Source organism: Phalacrocorax aristotelis, chromosome 7 (assembly GCF_949628215.1).
Source record: "Phalacrocorax aristotelis chromosome 7, bGulAri2.1, whole genome shotgun sequence".
In the NCBI taxonomy this organism is placed as follows: Eukaryota; Metazoa; Chordata; class Aves; order Suliformes; family Phalacrocoracidae; genus Phalacrocorax; species Phalacrocorax aristotelis.
The window spans coordinates 43,439,810-43,458,121 of NC_134282.1; the positions used below are offsets into that span (position 1 = coordinate 43,439,810).

At 45.6% G+C, this 18,312-nt stretch overlaps 1 protein-coding gene across 3 annotated transcripts in view; it reads right to left on the reverse strand.

Annotated features, from left to right (window-relative positions):
- Positions 1-18,312, reverse strand: part of SHC4 (SHC adaptor protein 4) — a 34,952-nt gene that overhangs the window by 11,536 nt on the left and 5,104 nt on the right. For all 3 annotated transcript variants that reach the window (XM_075100414.1, XM_075100412.1, XM_075100411.1), the window contains exons 2-5: positions 12,043-12,113; positions 4,632-4,695; positions 3,637-3,756; positions 1,939-1,992 (exon numbers count right to left, since the gene is read on the reverse strand). In XM_075100414.1, coding sequence (XP_074956515.1) covers positions 1,939-1,992; positions 3,637-3,756; positions 4,632-4,695; positions 12,043-12,113 — 309 coding nt within the window. The remainder of the gene's footprint in view (positions 1-1,938; positions 1,993-3,636; positions 3,757-4,631; positions 4,696-12,042; positions 12,114-18,312) is intronic.

Genomic DNA, 18,312 nt, shown 5'->3' on the forward strand with positions numbered 1-18,312 from the left:
CTTTATTCTTGTGCAGAATATTGCTACTCCTTAAAAGTGCAGAGCAACACTGAACTGCATTTAGACCCTGACTATGGGGGCAGGTGGAGACACATGTCCTGTGGAAATATCTCCCATTTTAAATGTAAAGGGAAATTTGGAAAAATTACCTGAGCAAGCCACCAAAATTGCCCCCTATGTGAAGTGCCACTAGATTTATAGTTACCACCGCTGAGCAAGACCTCCATTTTACATATCCTCCCAGTAAGAAGTGTCACCAGCTGCACCACCAAGCCCATTTCCTGCAGCACCTCTGTGTGCAAGCACATCTCTTGCAGGTCCTGCCATTAAGCACTGACCAAACCCAGCCCCGGGTAGCTTGTGAGATCTGATAGGATCACTGTACAAGACCAATGCAGTATAATTAAAAATTAAAATTTAAAAAAAAATTTAAAAAATAAATAAATAGTTAAAAAAAAAAAAAAGAAGAAAAAAACAAACCCCAAACAAAAAAGGTAAACAAGCCCTGGAGAATTACCCATCCAACCCACTGAACAGAGATCTGAAAATACATTCTTGAGTTTTCAAAACTGGAAGTGTTATGTAAAGACAAACTAGACAGGCAGCATGAAGGAAGTGTCAGCCTGAGGACATATTTAAATCATTTAACTATCAAGAAAACTGGAATTTGGAAATGAAGCTTTGTGATGCTCAGCACAACAGCACGCCAGCTCTTGGAGCTGCCTGGAAATCCACGTCAGGAGGGGTCTGCAAAGGCCAGGGACTGTATCGTACAGAGTGGTGTATTAAGATAGCACAGGCACCTAAAGGTGAACTTTGGACTTCCTGGATGCTCAAAACACCTTAATCATTAAATAGGATCTTCATGGGCCTGGTGCCAAAGTACTACATCCTTATAGTACCTCCCTCCTGGGTGCAGGACCAACAGGTTTATGCACACATGCTCCCTCCCCACTTCTCAGCCCAGCTCCAGAGGGCTCCTGTTCCCGGGCAGGTTAGGTAGCATCTCTCTGAGCAGAGCAGAGGGGTTCCTTACATCACCCACATGGCCCTCCAGAGAAGATATGTCAGACACCTAGGGACAGTTCCCAGCTACTTCCCCTTGCCTGCTCCGAAATCCAAAGAGGCAGAGCTGTCATTTTCCAGTCAAAGCTGGATCTGGCTTCCACCCCAGTGTTATCAAGAGCATGACCCAGAGACTTCTGCTTTCCCTGTTTCATAACACAAGAACAGGAAGACATTTAACAAAACTGAAGGGCAGAAAATTCAAAACTGATTAAAAAATACTGTTTTCATAACACATGGAGTGTGAAATTCATAACGCTGGCAGGGCTGGTCTTACTTAGAGTAGAAGAGGGAATAGGGCATGGTTATGGATGACAAATTCCCTGCTGACAATCGTTGCAATAAAGTTTGGAAGAGGAAAGAAAACCTTTTGTGACAACATCAGTGAGTTCATGACTATGATACTAGGAGAAAAACCCATATTTGCAAGAAAAAGAAGATTATGTCACATCTGTCTTATAGGAGCTTTGCTTGACTCAAAAATAATCTAAAATTTAGAGGTGCTGGTGCTGACCACTTTTGTGATAGGTGGTAGATTACAGGGACCACAGAACTGTTGCAATTCCTGTGTTTGTGTGTTCTTATTTTTAGTCCCCAGGTCTGGGGGCTTTTGAGAGAACCGAGGCTCACTGATGGAGAACGGGAAAGGGAACTACACAGTTCTATCAAAGATCTACTGAGTCTCTATTCCAAGACTCCTTTCCAGTCTCAGTCCCTCAGTTTTCTTGTATTACTGGTTATTACGCATAATTGCGGTGTACTCTGTTAGTGTTTGTGGATAGGAAGGGATGAAGCAAAGTATCTGCAGGTACTTTTATTCTCATAATAATTTCATTATACCTGCGGAAGTATATCTTATAAATCAATACTTACTGGGTCACCTCCAGAAGCAAATGAGATGGACTGCATGTGATGGTTGGCAATAATCTGAAAAAGCATGACCAACTGGTTAAACGTGCTCATGTGCTACACATTTAGAAAACAGCAGAGCCTATATCTTCCCAGAGCAAGCAATTAAGTTAATGACAATCCAATCCATTAATACATAACACATATCATTTATGAAGGGAGGAGCTAATAATAGAATTTTTGAGACTACCCCTTCATGTTTTGTAATGTCTAGATCCCCAATTAATTTTCCTTAAAGGGTTTTCAGGATTAATTTAACCACCAACTTCTAACCTGGTCAATATGAAGCTAATGAAGCTTTGAAAAGGTAATAACTGGAGACACTGGATGCATTTACAAAATCTTGAGAAATTAATCCATCTTAACTTATTTAAATGCATGTTGTATACAATGGTAGCATTTTTATGAAAGGGCCCCACCAATACTATGATGTCTCTCACCACTAGCACCAAGTTGTTACCTGGTAGAGATACCATTAGGCAAATCAAGCATCAGCTTTTCATGGTTTCAAACACTACCTCATCTCTGGAGTCAAACTGTTCTTTATTATAAAATCAAGTGCAATAGATCATGCAAGTAGGAACACAATGAAACATCGCAGCAGTGCAAGAATAGAATGAATAGGATTTTCTATTTGCAAAGGTCTAGTAACAAAAGACCTAGAAGAAAGAATTTCAAGACAGTGCCCTGCACACCCATGTGTGCCATAACAGGGCACATCAGTGCTTTTGGAAGCAGATCTCTCCAGTTGGCTTTTAGTCCTGTTCAAAACAGGAACAGGTTAAAAGGGCCATATTTTAGCTGCCAACCCCCCGAGTTTCACACAGTGTAGGGAAGACCTTTGCTGCTGTCCCTGAAAGGAAGGGCGAACTGGTGCTATAGACCCTTCCCAGCACAGGGCTCCAAGGGATAGGAGACCTCTGTGATCTGGTGAAACCCCAAGAGCTGCCAGACACTCAGCACAGAATCAGCTTAGTGCAATGATTCCTCAGAGCCAATAAGCCAAAACTGCCTCCATGATGTTCCCCTGCTCCAGCTGGGAGTGAAACTTCCTGCTGGCCCCAGGTGAGATCATGCTGGGAGCCAAAGCCAACAGCTGATGGAGGAATTAGGTGGGCAGCACAAAGCTCCTCATCACATCTGCAAAAAAGGGAGCACACCCCACTTCCAGGGCAGATCCAGGCTCTTGGAAACATGTCTTGATGAAGCCCAGAATCTTTGCATAGTATAACTTATTATGCACATATATTTCCCAGCTGTAAAAAAGCTTTTAATGACACCAAAGCCAAGGTCTGACTCATTATTTATATAAATTTTTTTTCCCCGGGACTTGTCAGAAACTCCAGTCAGGACTAGTGCTGTGTTTATTAGGCAATATACAGGCAGACACACACACACAAATAGTTTGCCAAGTGCTTGAAGATCTCTCCCCATGGAAGACACCATCATAAACAAGAAGGTATGCACTGCATGTTCAATTCCTCCAACATGCTCTCATTTTTAAGTTCAGAGGCATCATGTAATTCAGCTTTACCAGGCATATACAAGACGACTAAAGGCTGCTGCTTTCCCATTGAAGCAGCCAGCCTTTCTTTCAGAAGCCGTGAAAGGAGGAGAATACAGTAGCAGGGAGAAAAGGACACTGATTTATATGTATCCTACCTGCTGCGTGTCAACATTAATCAGAGTGAGGCTGCTTGTTGAAATGGTCAGTTTTATATTCACACCAGAAAACTGAAGGTTACTTTTGCCAAGTATAGAAGACAGAAACTTCACTGGAGGCTTCAAAGACACAAAAGAAAAAGGTTGTCAGCTGAGCCTGTCAGAGGCAGAAACATATCAAAGTCAAGTAGATCTTATGATATCTTATTGAGAATTTCACTGGAGCAAGGATAATGGCTTGATCAAATACAAATAGATATAACAAATATCAGCTTTGAATACAATACTTACAGGCATATTTTTTATGTCAATAATGGGAAAAAGTTTTAAAGCATAATCCCAGTGAGCTAAATGTTATAACTGGCTCAGTAATTCAGAACATGTAATTTTCCTGTTGAACTCTGCTTCATTTCCTAGGGATGAAGTGTTTCTGAGTAAATCAAGGAATTTTCTCAGGTATTCATTTTCAGGACCACGTCCATGCCTCCCAAGCCCCGCAGTTATGGAAGGGAACCAGTAACTTCCACTGGTGATGACCCAACAGCAGACACTGATGTTGCCCCCCACTGCACCCCAGTTATTAAATAAATGATTGGCACATTAAACACTGCCATTCTAGTCGTGTTTAATTTTTTGTATATAAAAAACTATCAGGTAATCCTCCAGTGAATGAGCTCCCTTTTGCTATCAAAAATGTCTCCTACATTTTACCAGCCAGAACCTAAAACTTGTAAAGCACTGAGCACTGCAAAGACTGGTAAAAGCAGGAAATCTGGGCAAAGCATTAATCCTGAAGAAAATAAGGTAGGGCTTAGCCTCAGCCCCAAACTGAGCAGACTAAGCACCCCACTACAAGCGTTTTTTCATGTTATACCGAGTTCAGATGGATTAACATGCACTAACTCCAGTATGGGCTGAAGCCTGTTAGAGAATCATGTATCCAGGTTACCAAAAGCAGACAGAAAAGAAGTCATTCAGCTAAAAACAGTATTTACCTTCCGCTTTTTTATAGCTCCATTTGTACCTGGTACAGCTTCACACAGTCGGCTTATTGCTTCTCTGCAAACAGAAAAATACAGCGCAAACTATTGGATCATTTCACATGCATCATCTGTAACAGGGCCAGCAACCCTGCAATTTATTGTTATCATCCCAGTTATGAACACTTAAATGCTCTGAAAGGTCTTTCATGGTTGTTTTTCTTTCTTCTTTCCTCCCAGTGTTGTTAAAAAAAAAAAACAAACAACAACCCCAAAACCAGCAACCCAAACTATTTAACAAAATACAATGATGCAGCAGGCTCATTCGGGTTGATTCTTTTTCTTTATAAACCACTTCAGTTTCACCTAATGAAAATCTGTTTTTTAATAAAAAGAAAAAACTCTGCGAATCACAAGAAACTCAAACAACCTAATGCCTTCAAATCCTTTTTCTCAGTATGGTTAATAGGTCTCTTGCCTTAATCCTTCTGATTTAGAGCAGTTGGGGGGGGTGCTAAGTGAGCCCAGCTGGGTGCCCTGATTGCCCTTCTGGGGTTTGGGGTTTCTCTTTTGTTTTTTAAAAAAAGGGGCAGGGATGACGTGTAATCAGCTTCTCCAGTTCTTTTTCAAATCTGAGGCCCCAATCTGTACTTTTACATCTCTGGCAGGTATGTCCCAAGCCAGATGTCCTTTCCCAGCCACCTGCAGTTCTCTACAGACACCTCTCAGGGGAGCAGATGGGTAAGGTATAAAGTGCTCACAGCACCCTATCATCCCTGGGATCAAGGCGGCAGATGGAGGCTCTATGAAAAGTAGGTGAACCCTCAACCCTGGTGGGTATTGGTCTCTTCTCCCAAGTTACTAGTGATAGGATGAGAGGACAGAGGAAATGGCCTCAAGCTGTGTCAGGGGAGGTTTAAATTGAATATTAGGAAACATTTCCTCACTGAAAGAGTGGTCAGGCATTGGAACAGGCTGCCCAGAGAGGTGGTGGAGTCACCATCCCTGAGGGTGTTCAAAAAAATGTGTAGATGTGGCACTTCAGTGCATGGTTTAGGAGGCATGGTGGTGTTGGGTTGACAGTTGGACTTGACAATCCTAGAGGTCTTTTCCAACCTTAATGATTCTGTGGTCTATATCAAAGACAGCTAAATTACACATCTAATGTAATATAGTGGTGCACTGCATTTGTTTTCCACACTTTAACAAAGACAATTCTGATATATGCTCTGGCACGTGACTGGTTTGGACATTTGATGGAGCACTCGACTGCCCTGATTGAGTCTGGCACAGTAGCAGGAAAAAACCCTCTCACTGGCAGTCGCAGGCTTTCCCCTGAATGATACTCACTGTTTTGAAGTCAGTGGAAAAATGGTGACTTACCGGGCTGGGATGTGCTTAGCAAGTTTCCTTAACTTTGCCTAGACACCCCTGTCTGACCTGCAGCTCCTGACCTCTCCAGATGCCCTTGCCTTCTGCCGCGGGACTGTGCAAGCTGCACCACCATCCCCCAGTCACCCTCCCAGGCTTCAGTTCCCACATTGGGTGATTTTGTTTTAAGGTCATAGTCTCAGCCTTTCTGTCACAGCTTAATTCAGACTTGGTTTTTCAAGGGTTGGGATTTTGTTTTGTTCTAAAGCAGAAGGGAATTAATTTGTTTAATCATTTGTTTATATTATTGGATTATTACCCAAAGAGCTAACTAGGAAACGAGCTAGTTAGGAAAGTTTGTCAGTTTTCAGATCTTGGCACGTGCTTGGAAGGAACATGCCACTGGGCTTCATTTCCTGATAAAGTTTTGGTTCAGAAAGGCTGAAAAGTATCAGTGAGAGGCTCCAGGCAGATATGTCCCATGAAGCAGAGGTGCCCTGGTGAGGAGCGTGGTCCCCCCAGGACCCTGCATTGTGCCTGGGGAGCAGATCAGACTGCAAGTAAAGCCAGCACAGCGCCAGTGAACCACAGCATCGCGGCTGCCTCCTGCTCAGTGCCCCACAGACACTTCTATGCTGATGGGCTAGGTGCCTAAAGCACTGAAGATCAGTGATGGTACATCAAGTACTCCTGTCAAAGAACATCCTGAGAAATTCAACCTGGAGACTGTAAAATGAATGAAGACCTCATCCATGTCAAAATAATTAATATGTTTTGAGTAAAAACAGCAGGGAAGAAAATGAACCTCTTCGTGGGCTACACAAGATGGGTCAGAAACACAGCTTTTTAAATGCTGCCCCTTTTTAGCCTTTAAAGCAAAGCACTTACCTCTGCACAGCTGAAAATATGATTTTGCAGCGAATTCCTGATATCATTCTTGTTTAGCTCCTGTTTTATTTAGGTATTACTAGTAGAAAGGCCAAAGCTAAAAAAAATTCATGGGAAAGGCATCCTGCAGGATGATCTTGCAGATTCCAATAATCAACTTGGAAAATGAGAGTTCATCTTCTCATTCAATATTAAAGGAAATTAAAATCAGAGCCAAGACATTAAGACTACCTGGAGCCTTCAAGTCTATCTCTACCTAGAAAGAAAACCAGATACAGAACAAACTGGGAAAACAGGGAAGTCATCTATTTTGGTGACAACTGAGTTCTCGCACGCTTCAGACAGCCCATGTGGAATAAGGAGTTGTAGGCAATACTGCCAGCAACAGACCTCGTTCTTGTACAAGCCAGTGTGGTCACTTCACCAAGCTCTGAAGCACTTGTCCAGCAAACAGGAACCAAAAAGTAGGTAAATAATTTCTACTTTATAGTCTCTGTTACCTTTCTTTGGTAGGGGAAATCACCTTCTTACAGACATTTCTTGCTGCGTATCTCTGGGTGGTCTTCCAGATGATCTAACAAACCTTCTCTAATATTATTTCAAAGATCTGAAAAGCAGCAGTTTGGTAACACCTTGCTGCTACAGCTGAACACTTCTAACCTTTGATCATTTTCAGCAGGCAGGTGGACCTGAACTAGAATCTGCACTGTACAGTAGGAAGAAAAGAAACTCTGGATATGCCCACAATAACCTGAAATAGGATATACCGTATCTGTGTTTTCTTCCTGGAAAACTGCTACTAATTCGTTCTTACAGCCATTCTTTTTCTTGGGCAAGTCTCTGCTTTTAGATCTGCTGGATAGCATATACCTCTGCATAGGTTGCACAGTTCATCATCTTGTTCCTGGATGAATGTGCAGCCTTATGGGTTCTGGCATTTGCTTGTCCCTTTGATATCTTCCAAACCTGAGGCATTAGCAGAAAATGTGGCTTTGTTATTCCAGTCACGTTGTTGCTTTTTCTTTCTCTCCTCATTGTTCATTCCAAAGCAAAACACTTTGAAGGTTTTTTTTGGTTTTCTTTTAAATCACCCTGAATGAGATAACTCCACTTGTGTACTCTGCAGCAGCTCTTCTCAACCTTGGGAGCTACAGAATGAAATCAGGATAGCTGTGAGAAAGTTAAATGCTATTGTAGTTTAAGGCAAAGAAAATCTTGCTTCTCAACTCCTCAGGCATCTTCGGCCATTTGAGGTGGAATCACTGACTGTTGGTCCTGCAGTGCCCAAACGATTACATCAACTGGTCATTGTTTCATTGACAGTTTTCATTTTCCGTAGTGAAAGGGAGAGATTTGGATCAGCTCTTTTCACCATCCTGAAAAATATTACTCTGAAGCACTTTGGTCTCCTGGGCTGTCTCCAGCAGCAGACCTACCACAGAAGCAGAGGTTCCCCTCCTGGCCCCAGCAGATGCCCATCCATTGCAGAGGGAGCTTCCCAGGTGTTATTCTGCTGGGCACCAGCTCGGTGAGGATCCAGGCTGGCACAGTTTCCTGGGGGCACCTCTGTGGGATCTGGGAGGTGGGATGGGGATGGGAAGGCAGGACCATCCTTCTTCAGCTGGGACACCGAGGCTCCTGAGTACTCTGCTGTAGGCAGCTCCCCACTTTCTGGGCTGGGACGCACTGAACCAGGACAGTGACACAACCCCTGTGTGGCTGAGCGCTGCGGGAGCTGGCAGTACAGGGAATTCTTGGTTACTCCCCAAGAAGCCTGGTGCAGACCCACAGGGCACTGCGCTCTCTGCCCCCGCTGGGTTAGCAGCCAGCCTTCCAGCCAGGCTGCAGCCACTTAGCAAGGGCTCCAGGACAGGACAGAGTGGCAAGGACAGCCCCGTTTTTGGCATCCATAGCCTTTAGATCAGATCATCTGTACAGTCTACAGGTTTTCTCTGGATCTGCACCTCTGCAGTGAAACCCGTGGCAGACACTCCTTCCCTCTCCTCCCAGAGCATGCGGGAGAGCGCTGTGCTGGCAGTAACAGTGAGCTGCTTTGTTTATTGTTCCCCCAAATGAGAGTAAAAGACAAGAGATCGGCTGATGTAAGCAAGGAAGCATGCTGTTGAAGATTTGCTTTTAAGCTCTGCCTATGCTATCTAACAGAAAGCGATTGTGCGTCTCAACAGAGTTGAAATGAATCTTCCAAAGTCAGCCTTCTTCCACCAGCCATCCCCAGCAGCACGTTTCAGATGCCCTTCGCCCTTCACTGCCTGACCGTTTTCAAGTTTGCAAGTTAACGTCCTGACCTGAGATACAGAATCCCTTTTCCCATAAATGCCCAAATATAATGACTAATAATAAGCTTGATTTAACAGAAGGGGGAGAGTATGAGGAAAAGAGCTGAAGGGCTGGACAAGGGAAGTGCGTGTCAGGGTCAAGCAAAGGCAGGACCTGCCACAGCACAAGGGCAACAGCCCAAACATGTCTTGTACTGAGAACAGCAAGCACAGCACATTTATGGGTGACCGTTCAAAAAAATACAAGGCATCTCAAGCAGAGGAACCTGTTACCCTTATTGTTATTTTTTGGTGTTACTCTTGCCATCTACATGGAATTTGGGATCATAACTTTCTGCAAAATGGGAGGAATGTCCTAAGAGCGTGTGAGTTGGGTCACAGGCGAGCAATGGCAGAGAGCTGGAAAACTGCTGCAGGGAAATCTCTGCCAACCTCCTCACTGCACAGCCACCAAGGATAGAGAGCACCTCAGTGCCTGTCCCTTCCCTTGCTACGCTGCAGTCAGTCAGCCTGATGGCCATAGGGCACCTCTGCACCTTATGGTCATTCCTAGCACTGGAGAGGCCACTTTCTGCCTTCCCCAACCCTGTGCCTGGTAAAGGAGTGAAAATGCAAGTTCAGCAAGAAACTAGAAAATAAATCCTCCACGCTCATCTCTTGACTCTTCACAGCACTTCGGCAAACATGAGTTTGTTGATCTTTCCAACATTGATGTGAGGTAGGTAAATAACATCTTTAATTTTAGAGATCAGGAGGCTAAGAATGCAAATGCACATAAAGCAAGGCAGGGAGCAGGCATAATTAAAGACCTTTAAAACAGAAGATGCCTCTTTTAGTGAAATGCCATTGGAGTAAAAATGGTTTTTTACCCCCAGTACAAATAACAGAGATAATTAAAACAGGATCATTTCCAATAATTCCTTGGTTGGTGCATTGTGCATGCCGTCTATAAACTTACTCCCCCGGGAGAACAATAGGGCAATAATCAATGGCATCTTTGCTCCAGTCAGCTTGTAATCGATTGAACTTTAAAGTTTGCATGCATGAGCTCAGCACTTCAGCATTCAGTTTGCAAACAGTTTAAGTTTTGAATTTCTCATGCACAGAAGAGCCTGTTAAGGTCAGCAGTGGCATTTTTTTTAGGTGATGGAAATATTGCCATTGTTAAGTTTTCACGTAGCTCTGGTTAACAAAACCTTACCATTTGGGCCAAATTTAAGTTGGCGAGCTCTTGTCACACAGTAATTCACATCCATTATTTCCCAGACAAACACTCCAAGGCTCTGTTTTGTAAGTGCAGCAGCATACATTCTGTGTCTCACAAACGGGAGATAACCTCACTCTTTGGCCGAGGTTGTTGAAGAACAGAGTGGTTTGGTCTGAATGCGCCGGGCTGATTGCTTTGGGCTAAGTGTACTACATGGCTCTTTTTGATCAGTGAACAACTAGGCTGAGGGGAACTGGGTGAGTGCATGCTTGTGTTGATTGTAAATGTCAACAACCACTGATTTTGAATATAAAACAAATCAGGCAGCTTTTGAGTGTGGTATATAGGCATTTAAGGGCTCAAGTTTTTCAGCTTCTTCCTTTATAGCTGGTAAGTCTGGGAGTCAATAGGTAGATGTGTAACACTTATGTCTTCATGTTCCTTTCCTTTCTCCAGGATTTCTTTGACATGAGCACTTGAGGAAGCAGAATAGCATCTGTAAATCATCCAGCAGCAGGAAGGAAGAGTTGGGCAGGCACAGGAAGCCTCAACCACACTCCTGGCATTCTCAGCAGGAACCATGCCAGAAAAATAGCTGAAGGGAGGAGGGAACATGTCTAAGGCCGGGCCAAAATATGCCGCGCCCACCCACCCCTCCAAAGAGCCGCTGGAGGTGCCAGGATGCCAGGTGGCTGCTGGGGCTGCCCAGAGGAGCATTAGCCCTGGCTGCTGGACCATGAGTGCATCCCAGCAGCATCCAGTGCTCTGAGCTGGAAAGAGGGTGCTTATTTTGAAAATTCAAACACTCCTGCACAGACAGACTTAAAACAATAAGGGTAAAAATAAAACTGGGCTTTTCTGTTCCTGACAGGGTATTTCAACACCCCACATGTGCATATGTTAATAACCTACACCCAGCGACAGGCAGAAATCTGCAACAGAAGTTGCAAGCTTTTCAAAAGACCACAAAATATTTCACATTTAAACCACATTCATTTGCATCAGAGTGAATTATCCATCTTCTTCTGGTTTTCAGCCTGGAAACTTAAGCCTGCAGTACAGTTGGAAATGGCTGTATTTCAACATGTTTTCCGTGTGACTTCACTTCCAGCTGAGTCTCGCCTTGGTGCAGATGGGGCCAAGCGATGTAACCTGTCTTTATAAAAATTCATTATATGACCTTGCTAGATTGAGGGGCCGATGGCACTTTCTGCATCAGGTGCGAAGCAGCGTGGCAGAGAGGCCTGCGAGCATCCAGGCTCATCACCGTGGTGACCCGCAGCCATGGCAGCACCAGCAGATTTACTCTGTGTCTTGGGTGAGCTGTGCGGGCAGCACTGAGCCCACGTGCGTGGCCTGCCTGCTGCTGGTACCCAGCTAGCTGGGGATGTCTATACTGTGCTGCAACTGCAGGGGAAGGCTCTCTGCATCCAGAAGAACTGGGAGAGAAATTATGTCTGTGGCTGAAACAATTCATTTTCCAATGCAAATAGCCTATTGTAATGACCAAATAATTCAAATCCTTGCTTGGGAAAAACAAAACAAAACATGCAAACTCCTATTCAAAATTGTCTCAGAGTTTGGCATGCACCCTTGGCTTTATACAGAAACTAGCGCTCAGGCTTTTCGTTCTTGGGCTGACTTTCAGTTTGATACTGCCTACCTGGTGACTTGAGTTCGCGTGCCGAAGTCCAGGGACCTCATTGACTGCAGCACTTCAATACAGCCCATGTACTAGGGGAAAACAGAGACAGAACGAAATGAGGACTTCGTTAATATCTAGCACACAGGTAAGAGGAGGATCACAGAAGGAAGCAAATGTGATTTCAGTCCACTAAGTATATGCAGGACCACAGTCTAAATGGAAAATCACATCAGCCATCCTAATGCTGCTTCCTAAGTAGATCTTGTTTTACTGAAAAGTGTAGAGAAGAGCAATAAAGATAGCAGTGGCTTCAACAACACTCTGGGGACACAAAATCCGATCACTCCTTTTTTCCAGTTCTGCTTATTCTTACTGATTAGCCTCTGGCACTGAGCTGGGAGGAATACATGAACATCGGAGGGAAACTCCCCAGGAGCAGAGGGGCTCTGGAAGCCTCACGAGAGCAATGCACACAGAAACTCTGTGCAGAAGAGCTGAACGTCCCTTCAGAACAGTGGGAGGTGTTACTAGGCATGAAGAAAACCACTGGCTCCATGGTGCTGCACATCTGATGACAAATAACCTCTGCAGAAGATGAAGGAGGTAGAGTTGCAATTCCAGCTCATAGCAACAGCTCTTAAATGCCTGCACTATAAACTGACCTGCTTTAAATTAGAGGCTGACTCCCATGCTTCCATTGTATGGGCAGATCTGGGAGCTTTTCCTGTACTCATTTGGGATTTGCATAGGACTAATTTTCAGAAACATCAAAAACATGATGGCGTGTCAGCCCAGAGACTCCTTTGACGTTATGTACAAACCTATGGAACATTTTCATCTCAATGAAGTGTGCTAGATTAAGTCTATCCATTGAGTTTACCTCTCCCAAAACGTATCTCACTAATTCTTTCAGCATTTCTGTTGATATACATCTCTCTGCTGTTGAAGCACCCTGACATCTCCATTTCACAAGGCTGGCATAAGTCTGAGTCTCTCAGTTTGCATCCCCTCTTCCACAATGCATTCTCCTGGAGGGCTTTCAGGCACATCCTGCAGTGCTCACACAGTACCCATGGGCTGCAGCTACAGCCTGCCTGCACAGACCTCTCCTGCAGAAAGGCAAAGCCTCTGGGATACAACAGATAGCCTGGAAGTCCCAAGCAGGGACATGCATGCTCTATCTTCTTGTTCTGAATGGACAGAGGAAGCACTCTCTGTCCAGAGAAGGGTACTGTATTTGCCTCCTCTGCTTCGCTTTGCCTGTGAATTGATTTTTCTGCTGGGCCATTCAGAGGTGGTTGGATTTAGGTATCTGATTCAGCTTTGGAGACTTTCAGAAATGAATGTGTGTTAAAAAGAGCATGTATGTGTGCAGTAAAGCAGGGATTCCACAACAATTGTATTATCCCTATTTTTGTTTCTTTCCAGATAGTAATGTAACCCTTGGGAGAACTCCAGAATTAGGTCAGAGCCCTGGAAGGACATCAATAAGAATCTGAAGGGTTAGCAGAACTGCTTCCCTAATGAACATTTAATGACTTTGTAAAGGACTCAGAGAGATATCTTACTTGTTAAAGATATTCCTGCTTAATGGTAACAAAGCAAACATGGAAAATATGTCTAGAGCCTTAGCTTGTAGCACAGCAGAGACCTCTGATCCTACAGTACAAGGTCAAGCATCCTGCAAGCTGGTTGGCTCCTCTATCCTTGAAAAAGAAAAATTTAGAGTAGGTGAGTCATACACTGATAAGTGAGTCCCCATTGCATCCTGAACAGATGCGTGGGAAGCTACTCTAAGCAAAGATGAAAAATCAATATTAGGTTTTTGCATAAGTGACCCTGAGTGAAGCTGAACTTATCAATGATTCACAAAAGATTTTTTTTTTTCCTTTAAAAGCCTGAGTAGGGATGTGCATTAACATGGCACCTCACTGCATCTCTCATTTATTTTAGCTGCTGTTGGTTATCTAAACCAGCACAGTTAGTAATGGCTGAACCTTCACATCCGAGTAGGAGGGTACAGAGAACCAGCAGACCCCTGGGCAGGGGAATGACACGGGACTGGGGCAGAGGAATTTGGTGTCACAGAGACGGGGAAAAGACATGGAGCACATAAAGGACAATGGGATACCAGAAGCCTATTCAAGGAGAAAAAAGACATTCTTGGAGGAAGAAAAAAAAAACATGGAAAAGATTAAGCCCTCTATAGCTGAGTCCATGGAGCAGCATGACCCATGTGTCGGAGCATTGCCTGTCTCAGAGACTTCTCCTGCACCTGGACTCCAGTTCAGGTGGTGCCCCGCTCCCCATCTTGTACACCCCAAACAGCACCTCCCACAAAAGCTAGTGAGCTCGCCTGGGGATGCAGGGTCGAGGCCAACTCCTGCTTTCCTGCTGCAGGGAGGGTTAAGCTAAAGCATCGGCAGGGCAGCAGCAGCAGGAGAGGCAGCTGCAGCCATGCACAGCCCTCACCCCAGCCCAAGCTATCTGCCAGGTGTTTTTGTAATGTGGCAATAGCAATATTGAGGGTTCAAAGGTGGTGTCCAAGGAAGGGGTTCATATTCTGAAGCCCACAAAGAGGTGTATGGCTTGGCTTCACCAAACTGCTAGGGGAAGCTGAAGCAAGCTGGACACAGGCACAAGGATGCTGTAATCAGCCCCAGGCAACAAGCACAGATCTAACGGCAGAATTCAGCTACCTATAGAAAAATAAAATGCCAACACTGAAACAAGCCAAATGCTAAAAACTTGGCATCATCAATGAAAGGGGATGCTGACCCCAGTGATTTGTCAGCAGCTCTTGCCAGGACAAGCAACAGCTCTCTGGAGGGAGAGGAGAGGAGAGACTCACTGGGCCCTGCTGGAAAGGGAACGGGTCCTCTAACAGTGACGTGCACAAAACTGTCCTCCCATCTACCTGCAAGGGGCCAGGGAAAACACTGGCACCCAGGGTGCTTTATCTCTCAGTGTTTGAATCCAGAGGGTGATTTGGGGCTGGCTGCAGTTCCTCTGCATCACTGGGATCGCAGGGAGGTGGGGGGGACAGAAGGCTGGTTACTGAAGATGCACACATCTTTTCACATCTATTTACAAGAGATGATAGAGAGTGACTGCGAACAGGATAAGGGACTGTGTGGGAGGAGATGTGAGGGCACTAGTAAGGACTCGTTTGAATAAGCTTTTCAGGCACCCTCTAATCCAGACCCACATCTCATTCCATTCCCTGCCATAACACAGTTAGTCTCTCCAGCTCTAGCTTGAATGACAGCCAGTGATTCACCAGCAGGAATAATACAGGGAACAGCACACAGAGCTCCTAATTAAACAATACAGCTGCAGCCTTGCAATTTTAACTGTTAGCTAACAGGCATTAATTCATGCATAATGCCAAGATCAGCTCCTACAGACTCCATGGCCAACTAACAGAGAATCCAGGTGGGATTCTCTGCTCACAGAGGCAGTCAGACAACATGCTGCCACTAAACAGCCTCTGCCCAAACATATGTGAGACTAGGTTCAAATTTCCTAAAAACATAACACAGCCGCCTGGGCAGAAACCCACCACAGGCAGCAATGCTGTGTGCACGTGAGCACGACGGGGAGCTGACTCCCATGCAAGCATTTTTTTTCCCAGCACTGCTTTAACAAGGTGCTTTTAAAGTGGGGGGAAAACAATTTCTGAGCTTCCCACCACCCTCTTTCCTTGCAGGCAAGGGCTGCCTAGGGTAGGTGCTACCCCTGGGCTGGGGGTGCAGCTCTCTGCCATGCAGGGCAGGTGGTTGCAGAGCAGTGGTCAAGTTTTGCTTTGATTTGCTTAAATCACTCACCTCTAGCTTTGATGGATCTGGTGGGAGGAGAGATGGAGCAGAAGCGAGCAGTAGCCACCAGCATGTGGCAGGATGATGACACTGGAGTTATGAGGAGACAGGCCTCTGCCTTTTACACCAAGGAAATATGACTTTGCCTGTAACAGCTGTGGTGGTGTCCCCCCTGTGCCTGGCTTCCGGCCTCAGAGACAGGCTCTCACGTCTTGTAACAATGGAGATCCCCCCGCTTTTACCCTGGCAAGAAGGTGAAGCGCTGGCCTCCCTCCACAGACAATGCCAGGAGCCAGCCAGGGATGCAGGGAAGGAGCAATGCACAGATCACTGTAGTTCTTGTGGGGAAGTTTTCTCAGTTCCTCCTTAGATGCTGCCTGCGGTAGCTTTGGGGCTGAAAAGCCACTTGTCCACTGGAAAGCAAAAACTGCTTCAGCTACCCTGGCAGTGGCACTGCATTCCTGTCAGCTCATAGGTTGCACCACACTGCCGACCAGCCAGTCAGCCTGGCTGCTCATCCTACAGCACACAGCAGCATTTCACTGGGCTGGGGTTGATGCTATGTAATGCTGTTAGCAGCCCAGTCAGGCTGCTAATGAAGAGCTTTGGCTCCGGTCTGCACCCTGCAGGAGAATTAACCACCTCATTCCTCAGCCTACCACACCAGCTTCCTCCAGCAAACACCAACCCCTTCCAGAGCCAAAAGCGAAGCCAGTAGAGACTGCTCTCCCATCCCTCCCGAGGGAAGTGGAGGGGTGAAGGCAGCCCACAGCAACAGCCGTGCCTCACTACGGGCATGGCCACCTACGAGAGAGCACAAAACCCAGGCAAACCGGCTGAAAAACAGACTGGACAGCTTCATGGAAGAAAAAAAGCCCACTAATGACCATTAAGCACACAGAAAAAAAACATTAGTGGTGTTTCAGTGCTAGCCTAAGTCCCTGCACAGCTGTTTTCTGGAGATGGCAAGTGCCAGAGGACCTCGCTCATGTGCTTGCCCTGCTCTCATCTTCCTCCCAGTAGCAGCAGTGGTGCAGACAGAGAGAAAGGCCCTTGGTCTGTCCCGCTCCTCTTGCCCACGCAGCATGGCCTCTTCCCTAAGGGGCAGCAAGCTGTGGCTTTTTGTGATGAAGAACAGCTTCTGCTAAATGGAAAAATTCTCCTGGGAAAGTTCGACCCTTTCATTCACCATTCTCGATTTTTAAATTAATTTTGAGAAAAACCCAGGGAAAATTTTGTAAATGTACACACGCATTTTCCTTTCTATTTAGTTTTTTGCTGAAAAAACACTTTCTGCAGTGCTGTATTGAGGCCAGAGCTCCAACAGAATTGGTTCAAAACTGCCCTGTCCCCATGCTCTCAGCTGTGACAAAGCAAATGGCCTAAAAACCTGCAGGTTTCTGTTAAGAAGCAATCACCCAGAGAAGCGGGTGGGCCTTGGAAACAGTGCTGGCTGTGGAGAGGCACAGCCCCGCGGGGTGAGGCATGCACCGGTGGGTGCTGTGGGGCTGCCACACGCCCCGTCCACCTGCGCCTGGCAGAGCAAGCGCCACCCCAGCAACCTACAGCCCTGAGCCCCCAGCTCACAATACCCAGCTGTGGCTCTGAAGCCATGAATCACTAGAGCCCATCTCCTTCCTGCAAAAGCCCCGGCTGTACATAAGCCTGTAGTTATTTATTTACAATAGGAGACACAGGGTGCTGAGGCCAGAGCAGATCTCCGGGTGCAGTGTCAGGGTGCTGTGCTCAAGGGAAGCAGCTGCAGCTGAAACACCTTAATTATTTCCCTGCCCTGAGCACCAGAGATGTGCTGGCAGCTGCCAGGGAACAGCAAGGGGCTGCCCTGAACCCCCCTGCCACACAGAGTCAGGGAGCAGGTTCCCCAGGCTGATAAGTCACAGCCTCCATGGACAAAATCAGGACTGTGCAGGGGACAGGTGCCCACATGCACCCTTTCAGGACATACTTCACATCGTTCTGAACTGCTACATGTGCAGTAGCCAAGCTCCTTTTACTCTAGAGACTAGCAACTCATTAAATATATATGTATGCCAAACTGCTAGCAGAGAATTGACCTATATATTGGTAAAACTCCAATATATCTATCCTTTATCACAAAGGATGCTACAAATAACGAGTACCACATTATTTCACTATAATATTATTATACTTTAAAATATCTGGCAATAGCATCTCCCTTCCGTATTTTAAATAGCACATTTACTTACTAACCTGAACATCACCTCTCAAAGACTCATGTATTATTGATTTAAGCTTAGCCACAGAGCGTTACTCCATGTTAGGTGCAGTAACACCATCCTGCTGGTTCTCACTGGTCTCAGAGGGGCCACTGGTGTGGGACAGTGCTGAGAGCCAGGTCTCATCCTCCTGTTCAGGAGCAGCCACATCCCTGGCACTCCCTAACAAGCAAGAGCAAGGGCGGCAAATGCCTCTTGGAATATTCCTCAGG